We start from the raw sequence: 17,280 nt of genomic DNA on the forward strand, positions 1-17,280 counted from the left end.
ACAGGATGATGTGACAAGTCCTCTGACAAAGCTATGTGTTGGTTACTAGGGTAGCAAGAAGGAAGGAGTCAGCCAACAGTGAATGCTTACAGCTTGTGCTGGGACAAATGCTACCTCTGGGTTGGGCCTCTGTAGGCTTCCTCACAGAAAGTGGGAGCAATGATAATAGCTGTCAGCTGAGCACTCACTGTGTGCCGGCCACTGCTCTAAGCTCTTCACATGTATCATTTAATTCTCTACCACTCTAAGGTAAGTAGTACCATTAGCTCTATTTTTATAGACCAGGGAGCTGGGGTGTAGAGCTTTAGTGATTTGCCCCGAGGTCACAAAGTCCATGAGGGGTAGGGCAGGTGAGAAGACAGTCAAGGGAAGGAGGAACAGCCTATGTGAAGGCATGGAGGAGTGAAAAGGCTTGGCCTCCCGGGGTGTCAGTGTGCACTGGAATATTCAGGAAGGGAGTATGGGGAAGAGAGAATGGAGAAGTAGAAGGGCATTGGTTGTTGATGTCCTTAAAAACCAGCATATATGGGATCGTCTAACAGCTATGAAAACTCCACTGATGGAGTTCATGTTTCAGTGGTTAACGAACCCAACTAGTATCCATGAGGATGCAGGTTCGATCCCTGGCCTTGCTCAGTGAGCTAAGGATCTGGAGTTGCTGTGAGCTGTGGTGCAGGTTGCAGACACGGCTCTGATCCCACGTTATTGTGGCTATGGTATAGGCTGGCAGCTGCAGCTCTGATTGGACCCTTAGCCTGGGAACTTCTATATGCGACCCTGAAAAGACAAAAAAATAAAAAATAAATAAATAAATAAATAAAACTACACTGATAGCTGCAAGCAGGGACTCCATCCACCGCAAATGATGCTCTCCTCCACCCTCAGAGATGGAGGAACTGCCAGCCTCCTCCTCCTCCTCTCTCTCTCTTTTTAAGGGCTGCACCTATTGCATATGGAAGTTCTTAGGCTAGGGGTCCAATCAGAGCTGCAGCTGCCAGCCTACACCACAGCTCACGGCAACACCAGATCCTTAATCCACTGAGGGAAGGCCAGGGATCAAACCTGCGTCCTCATGGATACTAGGTTTGTTACCCCTGAGCCACAACGGGAACTCCCTGAGGGCTCTTCTTCTGATCCCTCCAGGATTTAAGAAGAGATGCTAGGTCATGGAGGAGGAGATGAAGGGGAAAAAGTCAAGTCTGAACCCTGGGTCCCAACACTGGTCACACCCCTTGGGCCCTGAGAAAGGAATGACTTCACTGTTAGTCTCTGCCCAGGCTTGAAGAAGGTGGGGAGCAAGACCAAGTGCGGGAGCTGTCCTGGCCTGCACGCTAGTCCTGTCACACCCTAGTCAATTGTGGGGGGTGGGTGGGGAGTGTCTTCCTGTGCCTCTGTTTACCTAAACATCCTTTTTAAACCAAGAGGCTTCTTCGCATGTAAAAAACGCCCACCTTCTTGCGCTAACCTAGGCAGAAAGTTTCCCACTGGGGCACAAGTTTACGGGTTCTGGGGTAGGTGTAGAAGTTCTCCAGGGCGGAGGCTACTGCCTTGAGATCCTTTAACCCAGGTTCTGGTCTCCAGCCCCATCTCTTAAGCACTGCCCTCCGCTTCTGCAGTGCGGCGCCTTTAAACCGTCTCGGCCTTGCCCCGCCTTTGGTCCGCCCCGTCCGAGGCGGGAGCCTGCTGAAAACCCCCGGCCCAGCCCAGGCGCTCCATTCGCGCGGCAGCCCCAGTCTTAAGTGCGCAATTCTCCTGCCTGAGTGAAAGGTGAGCTGGAGGGAGGGGGTCCGTCGGGGCGGGGGAGGGGGGATGTGCGCGGTCTCTAGTATGCAGGAAGCCCGGGCTTGCGACCTGCTCCTGTGAGCTTGGGGACCAAGGGCTCGCAGGCAGGGGTCCGATGACTGCTCTGCCCCGCCCCGGGCTGTCAGGTCTGTCCTCAGACTCTGACCCCGCATTGTTGAGCCATGAGGTCAGGCGGTGTTGCGGGTGCATAGACGGGGCGTCTGTCTGGATCAGGGACGTGGGGACTGCGTCCCTCCCGCGGACTTCAGCTCCAGATCCGTGCTAGGGTGAGGAAAGGAGGGCGTCAGGGACTGGCCCGGAGGGACGGGGCGTACAGGGTCCTGGCGCCCACCCTGGCCCGCTCCGCGCCGCCGGGGCTTCCCGCGCGACCCTTCACTTCCTGATTCCAGGAACACGTGTGGGTGCTGCTTGCCCTCTGCGTCCCAGTCCTTTCTCTTTATTCTCCTGCAGATCTTTTTTCTAGGGACTCCGAGGCGCGGTTTGGAGCCAGGGGGCTCCGTGCGCGGGTCCCGCAGTGGCCTCCCCTTCCAGGGTTGGCGCCGGGAGTTAAAGCTCCAGTCGCCTTGAGGAGAGTCCCCTGACCTCAGACATCTGGGAGGCTGCAGCTCTGACCGCGCCCCGGGGTGCCCTGCCTGTAGGCGGTGGTGTTGGGGGAGGGTGGCTGCTTTCCGCGCCTCCAGCCCCTACGGGAGCCGATGCCCCCACTCCTTGCCCACTACTGCTGGGAAAGTCGGTGGTGGCCGCGGGCGGGCGGGCTGCCCAGACCACTGCGTCACCCCAGCGGCGGGCGGTGGGTGACTCATCCCAGTAACGGCCCAGGGTGTGGCGAGGGGGGCGGCTGTGGGGGCCGGACCAGCAGGACCGGAAATGGACTGCCGCCTGGCCTCCACCCCTTCACCCCCGCTCTGCAGGCCTCCTGGAGTCTCCAGGAGCCGGTACCCGTGAGATTCAGGGGGAAACGTGGTATCTGTGAGCAGAAGTGAAGATGGACTGGTGTGGAGATCCGGTGCAGGAGGCTCTCCTAGTTTTCTGACTCCAGAGCACCAGACAGAGGGCCGGTTCCCCGTTTCCAGCTTCACTCCCGAGTTCTCCTTCCTGGTCCACAGGAAAGACTTAAAACTGCAGAGGAGGCCAAGGTAGGGTGGGGCCAGCAGCAGGGCCCTACCTGCCCAGAATCCAAAGGGTCTTTGTCCAGTTGCACTTCTCCCCCCCATCCCCACCCCCACCCTCACTCCACTGCCCCAGTCAATCCCTCTTTTGCCTACTGGGGACTGGCTTCCTTTTCTCCCCCCACCTCCCCTCACCCCCCATCCTTTCTCCCTCAAGGATTTTCAGGTATGGGGCTCACTTGTTCCCAGGGCATTTCATCTTCTCCTGAACTATTTCCTTAAGTCTCCCTTGCTACTCCCAAACTCGAATAACTTCCAGTCTCCTCCACCCTACTCTTCACAGCTGCTTCTTTGAGGAATCCCTTGCACCTGTCTGTACCTGGCAACTGCTCTGAAGGAGCCCCTTTCCCAAGGATCTGCCCCACCCCATGCTCAGAGCCTCTTCACCACTCCTGTGTCGAGTGGATGTTTCAGCCCGGGAGCCCCCACCCTGCCCCATTCCTGTGTTTGGTACACAGAAGCCATGGCGACAGCCGCCAAGGTACCCCTCCTCCCCTGGTGCAAAGCCTGTGGCTTCCTCTTTGTGTAGTTTCAGCTTTCTCTTCTGCTCACTGACTCTTGATAGCTAGGGGAGTGCCTTGGGACAGCCCCTCAATCATAGGTCTCCCACCAGCCTTGCTTCTGCCTGCTGCCTGTGGCACTTCTTTTTGGAAGCAAGTACCCTGTTTTGCCCTTTCGGGATGGTCTTAATGCCAATTCTGAATTGGGAAGTTCCCCTGTGTCTTCTCTGCTCAATGAATGGAGAGTCCCTTTGTCTGCCCAGTTAAACCCCAGCCAGGAGCCCTTGAATCTTCCCACCCCCCACCCCCCCACCCCCGTCCCATCCCTCCGCCTTTTCTCTGTCGTCAGCCCGGGTCGGATGAGGTAAGCTTCCAGCCCAGGGCCTGGGTGGGGCTGAGGGCTGGAGTGCCGTTCGTGGCCCCTCCCCCTGTCCCAAGTATTTTAAGCTTGTGGGTAGGGGCTGAGGGCTGTTCCCACAGCTCTAGGCAGCTGTCTAGTTTACTCACAGTCAATCCATCCCCCATGTGGTGCAGCTGTCCTTCTGGACCCCCAGTGGTGGGCATCTCCCACACAGCTCCTCCCCACCTTAGTAGGCAACTGGTGACTTCCCTCCTTGAAGGGAGAGCCAGGGTGAGTCCCCTGGGTGTCTCTGGGGTGGGCCACTCCAGCTCCAGCAGCCACAGCCCCTCAGCACTCCGTCCACCCACCCACGGGGGTGGGGAGAATAGCTGTAGCCTGGCTGGGCCCAGCAGCTCCCCTCCTCCCAGAGCGCTGCCTTAGGGCTCTGGCACCTCAGGGTCTAGGCCAATGGCCCCAGAGTGGAGACAAGACACTGCAGCTGGAGGCTGTGACCTTGCCAACTGTGTCCAGGCTCCAGAGTTTAGGAGGGGCCCTCAGTACCCATCCAGAGGTGGGTCCGGAAGGCCGACTCTGTCCTGCCCATAGGTGACACTGGAGAGGTGAGGCTTTTGGCTGTCCCTCCCCTCCTAACCCTGGTGTGCTGGTTAATCATTCTCCTGGTCTCTTTCCCAGGGCCACAGTGATCCCTGGGCTTCGGGCCCTCTTGGCCCCCTTGAGGCCCAGGTGACCCCAGGGAAGCGGCTCCCAGACTTGAGGTCTGGACATAGGGCTGGAAAAGGGGCTCACCCATGGCCACAGTCCTCCTTCCTGTCCTTCCAGCCCCCTCATCTCCCCTTCCAAGTCTCTCCACCATGTGCCCCCACCCCCACCGTGCGTCAGGGGTCAAAGGCTCACAGAGACTGAGTGGCGACAGAGTAGTTGGAGCTGGGCTGGGGGGGAGGGAACCTTGTCTCCTGTCTCCACAGGCCTCAGCCACTCTCTTGGCCTGCCCTCCCCCAGCCGAGTGTGTATGTGTGGCTGGCGCTGTGGGTCAAGGCCCAGACTGACATTTTTCTGGCTGGTGTTCAGGCTGAGTGAAGTGGGGGTGGGTTGCTCTTAATGAGGTTTAAAAATAACTGATTTATGAGGAGGATCTCTGCCGGAAATGTGCAGCTCGGATAAGCTGGAGCAACCGCACTGGAGTGTGGGGGAGGGGACGGGCCTGAGCCCCGCCACCTCTGGGGCTGAGAGGTATGAGGGGATATGAGGTGGCTGCTGTCCCCAGGGCAGGCCCCGGGGCCCACTGAGGAGGTGGTGGTGGGGTGGTTCAACCTGCTGTGTGTTATTCCAGGGAGCCAGTGACTTCATCCCTGAAGTCTGACCTGGCCTGGGGCCAGGTATGGGGAGAGGCGTGTCTTCCTTCCCTCTCCTTTTGTCGCAGGTGCCTGGCCTGGGGCATCCCCTCTCAGGAACAGTCAGACAGCTCTATTTCAGAGCAGAAAGGGGACTGGGGCAGGATATGGGGTCCTGTCCCTTTTCGGGTCCTGGCTTCCCCTTGGCAGGGGTCCTGAGTGTGAGACCTAGACAGGGAGCTGGTGGGTGGGGACAGACTACATTCTGGAAGGTGCTGCCAGCTGAGGCCAGTGGTCGGGAGACTGCCCAGTTCTTCCTACCCGAGGTCCTCAAACTCATTTAAAGAAACCCTCCTGTGTATTTCCCCATCTCTCCCTCTCTTCTAGGTTTCCCTAGAAATACCACCCAAGGCTCCTGGTTAGTGCCCTGTTCCTCCTGTAACAAATGATCATGGGAGTTCCCATTGTGGCTCAGTAGGTTAAGAATCCAACTAGTATCCATGAGGATGCAGATTCGATCCCTGTCCTTGCTCAGTGGGTCAAATGATCCGGCATTGCCGTGAGCTGTGGTGTAGGTTTCAGGTGCAGCTTGGATCTGGCATTGCTGCAGCTGTGGTGTAGGCCGGCAGCTGCAGTTCCAATTCAACCCCTAGCCTGGGAACCTCCGTGTGCCATAGGTGGGGCCCTAAAAAGAAAAAAGAACAAATGATCTCTTGGCGACTTAAAGCAACACACATTTCATACCTTCCAGTGCTAGGTCTCATTGACCAAAATCAAGGTCTTGGCAGGGCTGCATTCCATCCGGGGGAGATTCTATTTCCCTGCCTTTCCCAGCTTCTCAAGGCCACCTGCATTGCTTGGTTCATGGCCCGGTCTCACTCCAGCCTTGGCTTCCTTCTCGCTTCTCCCACTCTGACTCACTTGCCTTCCTCTTTCACAAGGATCCTTGTTGTGAGTACATTGGGTTCCCCTGGATGACCCAAAGTAATCTCCCTATCTCAAGATCCTTAATTCAGTTAGATCTGCAGAAATCCCTTTTGCCACATAAGGTAACATTCGCAGGTTGTGGAAATTAGGACATAGACACCTTTGGGGGAAGGCTGATTCTGCCTACCACCACCTCTAGAAAGGAAAGTAGCATTAGGTATTGCCTGGTTTTTCATGGGAAGTCCTTTTGCCTGTTGTGATCTGTTAAGGGCCTACTCAGACCCACCTCTTCCAGGAAGTCTTCCAGGCTGCTTCTGCCCATACTCCCCTCAATTCCTGCAACATATGGTCTGACTGTGTAGTTTAATATTCATCCTGTACAATGCTTGCCCTTTCATATGTGCTAACTTTGTTTCTTTGGTGGCACTGGGGGCAAGTTTGGAACCAAGGACTTTTGTCTGTTCCACAATCCCCAGCACAAACAGTGGGTGCTCAGCTAAAACCCAGTGGCTGATTGAGGGTAGATCCATCCAGTCCTCTAGCTCCTGGCATACGTTTCCCAAGCTACTGCATGTTCTCCCCAAACCATTCTCCTTCCCTGTGCTGGAAAAGGCAGGGTTGGGGTTAGAAAGACCAGTTTACCTTTGCTAAAGCTGACCACCCCAAATGAGAGGCTAAACCCCCAATCCTGGCCTCATTGACCCTATGTTCTATTCTAGTGATTTTCTTTTTTTCTTTTTGGGCCACCCTGCAGCATATGGAGTTCCTGGGCCAGGAATCAGATCTGAGCCACAGCTCTGACGTCAGCCACAGCTGTGGAAAGGCAGGATCCTTTAACCCACTGTGCCAGGCCGGGGATCAAACCTGCATCTTGCCACTGCAGAGACATCACTGATCCTGTTGTGCCACAGCGGGAACTCCATGCCGGTGGGTTTTGTACTTCATTGTAGCAGTGAAAGCATTCAAATGAAATCTAATGGGAAGCCTCACTATGCGAGACAGGCCGCCTGTCATAGGGGTGGGAGAACCCAGAGGTGCCTGCTTGGTCCTTTAGCCCCTCCTAGAGTTCTGAGCTGGGTGACTCTAGCCTGTGTCCAGGATCAAGGTGAGATTTCCTCCACTTGGCAGCCGTTCTCACATCTGGGGCCCACCCTGGGGACATGGTGTGTGTGCCTGCTGGCAGAATCCCCCACCCCACGGGCTGCAGAGCACTGACCACAGGCCCGGATGTGTCTCCCCAGCTCCACACAGCCACCACTGCCCTTCGGAATGGCCAACAGGGGACCTGCCTATGGTCTGAGCCGGGAGGTGCAGCAGAAGATTGAGAAACAATACGATGCAGATCTGGAGCAGATCCTGATCCAGTGGATCACTACCCAGTGCCGCAAGGATGTGGGCCGGCCCCAGCCTGGGCGCGAAAACTTTCAGAACTGGCTCAAGGATGGCACGGTGAGAGCTGGGCGCCTCTGACCAGAAGTGCCCGGAGAGCGGGGTTGGGTCGAGGGGACCAGGGATCGTCTCAGCTGGAGAACTAGGAGCAGCCCTGTCCCAGCCTTTCCTGAGCTGGGCTATCTCCATCGTACAGAGGCTCCCTGCTTCCCTCCCTCCTACTGAAGGAAGTGTGGGTGTGAATGTGACTCGCTGCAATGGAAGCCCAGCCCGGGGGACCCGGGAAAAGGAGTCTATGGGAAGAGCTGGGGGAGGTGGGCTCTAGTCACTGACCCTGGAATAGCAGGGTTTACACTCTGGGCCCAGAGGCGGGGGGCGGGGCGGAAGGAGCCGGAGGCTCGCTCCAGGTAGGTTGAGAGCTGTGTCTTCAGGTGGGAGAGGCACCCCTGTGGGTCACTCTCTCTGGCGCCACGCATGGTGCATGGCCTCACCTCTGCACACCTGCTGTCCCCACCCAGGTGCTGTGTGAGCTTATTAATGGGCTGTACCCCGAGGGGCAGGCCCCCGTGAAGAAGATCCAGGCCTCCACCATGGCCTTCAAGCAGATGGAACAGATCTCCCAGTTCCTGCAAGCAGCCGAGCGCTACGGCATCAACACCACCGACATCTTCCAGACTGTGGACCTCTGGGAAGGTGGGCCAGGGCCAGGGCACTGTCATCCAGAAGACCAGGGGCTGGGCTGGGCCATCTCCACCGGGGAGAAGGGACAGGTTTCTGGCACCCTGAGGACAAAGAGTGGGTGTGTGTGTGTGTGTGTGTGTGTGTTTTGAGGAGGAGTTGGCCACGTTGGGGGCTGGGCTGGGAGAAGTGTAGGGAGCCTGAGAGTAAAAGAATTAGGCTGGGCCTGCTGACTTAGTGATAGAGATGGAAGCCTGGCATCCAGGACCCCGGCCCTGATGATGCCAACACAGCCCTTTCTGCTTCCCAGGAAAGAACATGGCCTGTGTGCAGCGGACGCTGATGAACCTGGGCGGGCTGGCGGTAGCCCGGGATGATGGGCTCTTTTCCGGGGATCCCAACTGGTTTCCCAAGTGAGTGCTGCTGGGGCAGTCCAGGCCTGGTGATCCTGCTCATTCCGGTCCCTAGGGAATGCCCTTTCCTCATCTCACTTAATCCTCACAACTGGAGTTCCCCTTGCGACTCAGCAAGTTAAGAATCCGACTAGTATCCATGAGGATGCAGATTCGATCCCTGGCCCTGCTCGGTGGGTTAAAGGATCTGGCATTGCCATGATCAGCAGTGTAGGTTGCAAACCCAGCTCGGATCCCACGTTGCTGTGGCTGTGGCATAGGCCGACAGCTGCAGCTCCCATTGGACCCCTAGCCTGAGAACTTCCATATGCGCGGGTGCCGTCCTAAAAAGACAAAAAAAAAAATCTTCACAGTCTCCCAGGATGACAGATGACTGTCCCTTTTGAGAGATTGGGGGTGGGGGGGTGGTTTCAGAGAGCTCAAGGCTTTCCAGGGCAGAGCTGGCACCTGCACCCAAGCCCTCTGAAAGCCCACGTCCTGTCCAGGGAGGATGTTGATGGCAGCAGCCTCCACCCTCCTCCTAACCAAGGCTCCCTTTCTACCCAGGAAATCTAAGGAAAACCCCCGGAACTTCTCCGACAACCAGCTGCAGGAGGGCAAGAATGTGATCGGGTTGCAGATGGGGACCAACCGCGGGGCGTCCCAGGCTGGCATGACCGGCTATGGCATGCCACGCCAGATCCTCTGATCCTGCCCACAGCCCTGCCCCCGCCCGCCGTGAATGGTTAATATATATATATATATTTTAGCAATGACATTCCCCGAGAGCCCCGGGAGCTCTCACACTCCCGCCTGCCAGGGGGGGGGCCTGGCCTGTCTCCTCTTGGGGTGCCCGGCGGTGGCCTCTCCCCTGTGCTTTACTAATACATTCCTTTCTCCAGACCTACCAGAACTGGACCAATGGACTTTTTTCCCTGGGACCAAAACTGAGGGGTGGGAGTTGCCCCCCCCCCCCACGCCCCTCTCCCCACCAAGCCTCTTCTCTTTTTCTCGGGCTTCCCCCCCACCACCCCAGCCCCAACAACCCGGGCTCTGCACCTTAGTCTGTTCCTTGGCTAGGGGTCAAGGATGCTGCCTAATGGCCCTCTCCCCACAAGTATGCCTCGCCCCGCAGCCATGGCTGCAGGGACTTAATCTCTAGGGAGGGGCTGTGGCAGCTGCCACCCCAGTCCAGCTGGACTGCACTCACCACAGTTCTGGGGCAGCTTGCCCCGAGAGAGGCCCTCTGGCTTCTCATTTTCCATTCTTCTCTCCCAGCTAAGGGGTAGGGGTGAGGGGGCTGGGGAGGGAGGGTTGCCCACTGCGGGCTGGGGCTTGAAGAACCTGAGTTTGCTGATTTAAATAAAGAATCTCTGTCTTTTTTGAGATGGACTCTGGCTGTGTCTGGGGCGGCTGAGCCTGCTCTTGGGAAGGGAGGAATGTGGAAGCAGGTGTCGTGACTGGTTCAGGGGAAGAGGGGTTTGAGATGAAAAGGTGCAGCGACACCCCGTTCCACTTCGATTTCCTTCCCCTTCTTTTTCTCACTTGGCTCAGGTGAGGCTAGGTGGGGTTGAGAAGGGACCATCCCTTGCAGCTGCCCTCCAGCTAGGAGTGTGCATAGGGAGGGGAGCCAGGTTCTCCTGGCTGGGCCCTTCCCCCAGCTGCTGCAGGAAGGTGGCGATGGCTGTTCACACATCCCAGGGTCCTGGCAAGTGTCTGGGTGGGAGGCCCCTCAGGCAGGCTTGAAGCAAGGTGGCCCCCATTGGAGCTGCCAGATGAGCTTGGGGGCTAGGGGCGAGGGTGGGGGTTGCATGGTGAGGAACTGGCGAGCCAGGGAATGAGCAGGAAGGAGCTGCTGGTGGTGGCTGGAGGGAGAAAGCCTTATTGACCATCCAAGGCACTTGTGAGCTGCATGCTGGTGAGAGCCTAACAGCCATTTTTTCTAGATGGGTGGCCTTGAGCCAAAATAATCAATTTTGGGGTCCCATTGTCTCAGGCTCCAAGCCCTGACCAAGGCATGAATGTTCCACCTATAGTTTCCAGCCCCATGGCCTTTGCATCAGACCCTGCGTCTCCCTAGAGACCCTGGGCCAACCCCCCCCCCCCCATCAGTTCCCATCTCCATCACCCAGCTGCGCGGGTCCAGGGCCTTATTGTCCCTCCCCTGCTTTCAACTTCAGTGCGCAACTGTTTCCTGAGGAAGGGAAAGCCACAACATTGGGTCTGAGGGTGACAGATAGTGCAGGGGTGGATAACCAGAGAGCTTCCATTCCTTCTCCTGACCCACTTTGGCTCCCTCTGCCAAGAAGCACCTACTGGGTGCCAGGCCCCATGACACTGTTGTATGTGAACCATCAGCCCAGTGGCTCTCAGCCTTACCCAAACCCCACGCCCTGGGCTGGATGAGATGGTATTTGCTTGCTTGCTGCCCTCCCTTGGGCTGTGGCACAGATAAGATAGGCGACAGCCTATGTGCAAATTCCCAGGGGCTTAGCTGTCACTCCCTCCCTTTATCTCCCATTTGGAAGGCTATGTGGAATGCCAGTGAGAAAGAGTGATGTCACTACAGAGACAACATTGAATCCACTGATTCTTAAAACTAAAAAAAACAAAGCACTCACACACTTCTTTGATTTAACTCTTTGTAACTACAAATTGTTGGCCACAGACCTCAAGACTTTCTGAGACCAGCGTGGCACAGAGCCAAGACTGGGGACCGCTGCCTTCTCCCAGTAGATTCCCACAGTGGTCCACAAGGTGGATATTACTGTATTATTTCCTTTTTATTTATTTATTTATTTATTTTTATTTAGGGCTGAACCCATGGCATATGAAAGTTCCCAGGCTAGGAGTCGAATCGGAGCTATAGTTGCCGGCCTACACCACAGCCACAGCACTGCCAGCTCCGAGCCGCATCTGTGACCTACAGCGCAGCTCTCTGCAACACGGGATCCTTTAACCCTCTGAGCAAGCCCAGGGATCAACCCTGCATCCCCATGGATACTAGTTGGATTTAATCCGCTGAACCACAGTGGGAGCTCCCTCATTTTTTTCCTGGATGAGCACACTGGTTCTCAGAGCAAGAAACTCACTCAAGGCCACATAAGGAGTCAGTGGAGGGACAGCGATTTTGAGCCCAGGTCATCCTGTGTGGGAGTTGCAGCCTGTGCTGCTCCAGTCGGGAATGGACTTGAGAGATGCTTGGCCACAGGGCTTGCCTCCCACCTGGCTGCCACCACCGCCCACCAACACACTCTGAGGCTCCTCCATGGCTCCTCTTAATCCATCTCTGCAGGTTCAGCTCTTCCTTCTGGAAATGGCCTCCACTGACACCTCAAAACCTTTTTTTTTAAGGGCCGCACCCACGGAACATGGAGGTTCCCAGGCTAGGGGTCTAGTAGGAGCTACAGCTGCCGGCCTACACCACAGCCACAGCAATGCAGGATCCACAGCTCATGGCAACACCGGATCCTTAACCCACTGAGCAAGGTGAGGGATCGAACCTACAACCTCATGGTTCCTAGTCAGATTTGTTTCTGCTTCGCCACAATGGGAACTCTGACACCTCAAAACTTTAGTTTTCTGTTTGCCTTTTAATAGTCCTTTCCAGGTGAGGTCACAGCTTCATCCCTAATTTGGTTCCTCTTGTCTCTCCTGGTACTCCATCAGGCCCTGCAGCCCAGAATGGGTCCCAGCCCTGGGATTAGAAGGAAGAGTTCTGAGTAGCACCCCTTTTTCCTTCTGTCTCCTAGCAACTCATTCCCTGTGGCTCACCACACTGGGTGTTTTCTAATACCCTGCATCTGCGGGACTGTTCCTGCTGCCCCGAATAGTCTCCCCTCCCAGGCGTCCCCGAAGCTCCCTCCTCTCTCTCCTTTGGGTCCTCATTCAAATATCACCTTCTAAGTACTGCCTTCCCTGGCCGCCTTATTTATTTATTCACTTTTTGGGGCCAAACCCGGGGCACATGGAAGTTCCCAGGCTAGGGGTTAATCGGAGCTGTAGCTGCCGGCCTACACCACAGCCACAGCACCGCGGGATCTGAGCTGCATGGGCGACCTACACCACAGCTGGGATCCTTTTAAATTCTGTGGCCACCCTATTTAAAACTGCACACTTGGAGTTCCCATCGTGGCACAGTGGAAACGGCGTTGCCGTGAGCTGTGGTGTAGGTCGACGATGTGGCTTGGATTGCGCGTGGCTGTGGCTGTGGCAGAGGCTGGTAGCTACAGCTGCGATTCACCCCGTAGCCTGGGAAACTCCATGTGCCGCCAGTGCGGCCCTAGAAAAAAAGACCAAAAAAAAAAAAAAAAAGGGCGCACTCCACCTCGGCCTGCACCCCATCCTCCCTGCTTTCTCCTATCACCACCTGATACTCAATGTATTTTACTTATTCATTTTCCGTCTCCACCCATAGAATGTACACTGTAAGGGGCAGGTTTGTGTTGGTTTTGTTGATGTAGACTAGTGCCTGGCATGTTGTAGGTGCTGGGTAAATATTTGTTGAAGGAATGAATGAATGAATCTCGAATCCCCCGGTGCCCAGCTCTGGAATCCCCTGCTGCCCAGCCGGCCCAGGGTTCCAGCAACCCAGCCTGTCATTGGATCTGAGATGGAACCAGCCCATCTGCCAGTTTCCAAAGTTCCCTGCAAAAGGTAAAACCCTGGGAAGCCTGTTCTCCCTACCGACTGAGGGGTGGAGAAGACTGCAGAGGGATGGGTGCATTCTGAGCAAATGGACGGTGCCTTGAGGAATGGGCAGAAAAAATGGGAGGAGGGCAGGAGGGAGAAGTAGGAGCCAACCTCTGGTTCATTTAACACCTTGCCTTCAGCCTTGAAATGGAAAATCGCTGTGAAGGAAAAGGGCTTTGCCCGAGGTGGCTGATGGGAAGGCAAGAGCTGGAGGAAGAAGGCAGGGAGGGGGAGGAGGAGGAGGCGGAGTCAGAGAAGGACTTCAGAGTGTGGCTCACCTGTAGGGGGAAAAGCAATAGAGTCTATTCATGGACACTGAGCATGCGTCCAGGTGTGTGAGAATCAAGGGCTCGGGGGTGCACGTGGAAGCAGATAAATTTGGTGGTGTGTGGAGGTCGCCTATGAGTGTGTGTTTACCAAGACCTGGGGACTGCGGGTGCAAAGAGGTGTGTGTCTGGTGTCTGCGTGTTTGCACATGGCTCCGTGGAGAACAATGTGTTCATTCCTGCCTGTGTAGCCCAGGGAGGCCTTTGGGAGCTTGGCAAAAGGCCCAAGAAGCAGTGGAACAGGGAAAGGGCTGGACATTAGGGCCCCAGGGAGGGAGCAATAATGGGCCCAGGATTAAATTTGTCGAAAAGGAGGCTAAAAGGTAAATTAGTAAGCATCTTCTTGCAAAGAAATGAGTTTCAAGTCCAGTGGCTAGGGAGGGAGATTAAAAGAAAATGCACCGAAGTAGCACCTAGAGAAATTTAGGTTAGACAAGGAAAAACGATCCTCTTGACTCTGAGGTATAATTAGCCCCTGGACTCTTTGAAGCATCAGAAGGAAAGTCGTCTATAATAGGACAAAGCTCATCTTCTTCAAGTGGAAAATGGGCAATTCTGCCTGGGAACACTCATACACATACCCATTTTTTCATTTATGTATGCGTTCATTCAACAATTATTAGGATTCTAGTCGATGCCAGGCTATATGGGGGAATATGAAGATTATTAATGCATGATCTCTTTGCTCAAAAAGTGCATAGTCCTGCAGGGGAGATAAAATAGGATAGGAGCCATGATAATTCAGGGAGTCGGTGAGATGAGCCTTTGGAGAAATGCAAATAGGGCTTTGGGAGGATCGCTTGCCAAGCTCCTGCGGCCTGGATCGTTTCTGGAGTGGAGGCTGGTGGTGATGTCATGTGAGCTGAGACTGCAAGTCACAGGGACCCTCTTTCTTGATCTGCCCAGGGAAGTGGGGCTACTGGTTAGAGGGGTGGAGGGCTCCTCCAGAAAAAGGACCGGTCGCTGGCTCTATGGCCTTTCTTTCTTTCTTTTTTTCTTTCCTTCTTTCTTTCTTCCTCCCTCCCTCCCTCCTTCTTCTTTCTTTCTTTCTTTTCTTCCTTCCTTCCCTCCTTTCTTTCTTCCTTTCTTTCCTTTTTTTTTTCTTTCTTTCTCTCTCTCTTTCTGCTTTTTAGGGCTGCACCTGCAGCATATGGAAGTTCCCAGGCTAGAAGTCGAATCAGAGCTACAGCTGCTGGCCTATACCACAGCCACAGCCACATCAGATCCAAGCAGAATCTGTGACCTACACCACAGCTCACGGCAATGCCGGATGCTTAACCCACTGATCGAGGCCAGGGCTCGAACCCACCTCATCCTCATGGATACTAGTCATGTTTGTTAGTGTTGAGCCACAACAGAAACTCCAAGAGGTCAAATTTCAGTGGGGCTGAAGGGGCTCTTCCTTTCCTGTCTGGAGTGGAGGTGGGCAAAGAGGCTCAAGTCAGGGTGAGAACCAGGGACACTGGGTGGGGACCTATCAACATCCCTGGTAAGGGGAGAGGGGTCATAAAAACATCTCCTTAGACACTGGGGCTGTCACACTATTTCACCTCACTGTTGTCAGAGCCTGAATTTTATGTATTTATTTGCTGTTTCATTTTATGGGAGCACCTGCAGCATATGGAAATTCTCAGTCCAGGGACTGATTTCGAGCTACAGCTCTAAGCTGCAGCTTTGGCAACTCCGGATCCTTTAACCTGCTGCACCAGGCCAGGATCGAACCCCCACCTCTGCAGCTACCCCAGCCACTGCCGTCGGATTCTAAACCCACTGCGCCATGGCAGAGCCTGAATTTTGCACTGTGTTTCCACTAGAGAAATGTGGCTGGGTGTGCGGCTGGACCACCACGGTGATAATGATGGTGCTTCACTCCATTTTTCTGCCAATCACTGTGCTAAGAGCTTTACCTGGATATTGTATTTATTCTTTCATTATTTCAAAAAATATTTGTTGAGCACCTCTTCAGGGCGAGGTCTCTACTGGGTGCTGAGGAAACCCACAGTCAAGAGACAAATGCGTTCTGTGCCCTCCTGCGAGGAGCTAGACTTGCACGGAGCCAATTGTAGTACAGTGTGATTTGTGGCTTTTGCTAAGGGGAATCTAGGTGAGAACTCAGAGTAGGGGACTTAACCCAGCCTTTCAGGGAGGGGCATCCGTGAAGATTTATAGAAGGTGCTAAGGTCTGAAGTGAGGATGTGAGGATAATTAGAAACTTGAGGAAGAGGCCAGTGGTTGACAGAGTCCTCGGTCGGGCTGCAGCATGGGCGTGGCCTGGAGCTGGGAAGGTGCCCGGCTGGACTGTAGGATGGGTGTGTTTAGAGGTAGGAGGGGTGGGTGCTGAGAAATGCACATCATCACAGGGGCTTCAATGTCAAATGCAGAGTTTTGGACTTTTCATTAGGAGCATAGGGAGCCACCAAAAAACTTTAAGCAGAGAGATGAGAGATGAGAGTTGGGTTTTTTTTTTTGGCTTTTTTGCCTTTTTGCCTTTTCTAGGGCTGCTCTTGTGGCACATGGAGGTTCCCAGGCTAGGGGTCTAATCGGAGCTGTAGCCACCAGCCTACGCCACAGCCACAGCAATACGGGATCCGAGCCACATCTGCAACCTACACCACAGCTCAAGGCAACACCGGTTCCTTAACCCACTGAGCAAGGGCAGGGATGGAACCCACAACCTCATGGATCCTAGTCGGATTCGTTAACCACTGTGCCATGACAGGAACTCCAAGAGTTGGGTTTTACTTCAGCCTGTTTCCTTAGGCTGTAAGGCTAGAGAATGGCCCTGGCTTGGAGAAGACTAGTGAGTGAGGCAAGCTGACTCCAGGAGGTTACTGCAGCAGTCTAGGCAGAAATGACAGCCTCCTGAGCAAGGAGGGCTAGTGGGGATGGAAAAAGGAGAATGGATTTCAAAATTGTTTAGTACCCTGACTGACTATGCAGAGTGAGGAAGCAGAAGAGGGATCCAGAAAGACAGGCTACTGGCTTCAGCCACTAAGACAACTGTGTCTGTCACTGGGATGGGAAATCCAGGAGAAGGGGCTTGACCACTGGCAAAAAACATTATTCTTTCCCATTGTACAGATGAGGAAGCTGAGGCTAAGAGAGCAAAAGTAACTTGCAGGACCCAACAGGTAGCTAAACTGGATTGATTTTTTTTTCGTTTCTTTTTAGGGCTGCCTTCGGCATGTGGAAGTTCCCAGGCTAGGGATCGAATCTGAGCTGTAGCTGCTGGCCTATACCACAGCCCTAGCAATGCCAGATATGAGCCGCGTCTGTGACCTACACCACAGCTCACAGCAATGCCAGATACTCCACCCACTGAGCAAGGCCAGAGATCAAACCTGTATCCTCACGGTACCAGTCAGGCTCATTACCACTGAGTCACAACAGGAACTACTAAACTCGGATTTATTTGTTTGTTTGTTTGTTTTTGTCTTTTTAGGGCTGCACCTGGGGCATATGGAGGTTCCAAGGCTAGGGGGTGAATCAGAGCTATAGCTGCTGCCCTACACCACAGCCACAGCAATACCAGATCCTAGCCGCATCCATGACCTACACCACAGCTCACAGCAACACTGGATCCTCAACCCACTGAGCAAGGCTAGGGATCAAACCGGAGTCGTTATGGATACCAGTCAGGTTTATAACTACTGAGCCACAACGGGAACTCCTAAACTGGGATTTAAACTCGTGGCAGAAGAAGTCCAAATTA

The 17,280-nt window shown here is 54.8% G+C and overlaps 1 protein-coding gene across 2 annotated transcripts; it reads left to right on the plus strand.

Moving 5' to 3' along the window:
- The first annotated feature begins 1,651 nt into the window (after positions 1-1,651).
- Positions 1,652-9,936, plus strand: TAGLN2 (transgelin 2). 2 transcript variants are annotated; one of them, XM_047784188.1, is made up of 6 exons: positions 1,700-1,767; positions 2,715-2,939; positions 7,333-7,540; positions 7,999-8,173; positions 8,469-8,571; positions 9,118-9,936. In XM_047784188.1, exons 3-6 carry the CDS (start codon positions 7,361-7,363, stop codon positions 9,257-9,259), a joined length of 600 nt encoding a protein of 199 aa, XP_047640144.1. In that variant the 5' UTR covers positions 1,700-1,767; positions 2,715-2,939; positions 7,333-7,360; the 3' UTR covers positions 9,260-9,936. The 2 variants fall into 2 exon arrangements, with proteins under 2 accessions (XP_047640143.1, XP_047640144.1); XM_047784187.1 differs by lacking the exon at positions 2,715-2,939 and having other exon boundaries at positions 1,652-1,767.
- The last annotated feature ends 7,344 nt before the right edge of the window (positions 9,937-17,280 follow it).

This window comes from Phacochoerus africanus, chromosome 6 (assembly GCF_016906955.1).
Source record: "Phacochoerus africanus isolate WHEZ1 chromosome 6, ROS_Pafr_v1, whole genome shotgun sequence".
In the NCBI taxonomy this organism is placed as follows: Eukaryota; Metazoa; Chordata; class Mammalia; order Artiodactyla; family Suidae; genus Phacochoerus; species Phacochoerus africanus.

Bases quoted from the DNA above. Each gene is read 5' to 3' on its own strand.
- TAGLN2 (XM_047784187.1), top strand. From the start codon at position 7,361: ATGGCCAACAGGGGACCTGCCTATGGTCTGAGCCGGGAGGTGCAGCAG. The intron at 8,174-8,468 runs GTGGGCCAGGGC...TCTGCTTCCCAG, and splicing joins GACTGTGGACCTCTGGGAAG to GAAAGAACATGGCCTGTGTG. The intron at 8,572-9,117 runs GTGAGTGCTGCT...CTTTCTACCCAG, and splicing joins GATCCCAACTGGTTTCCCAA to GAAATCTAAGGAAAACCCCC.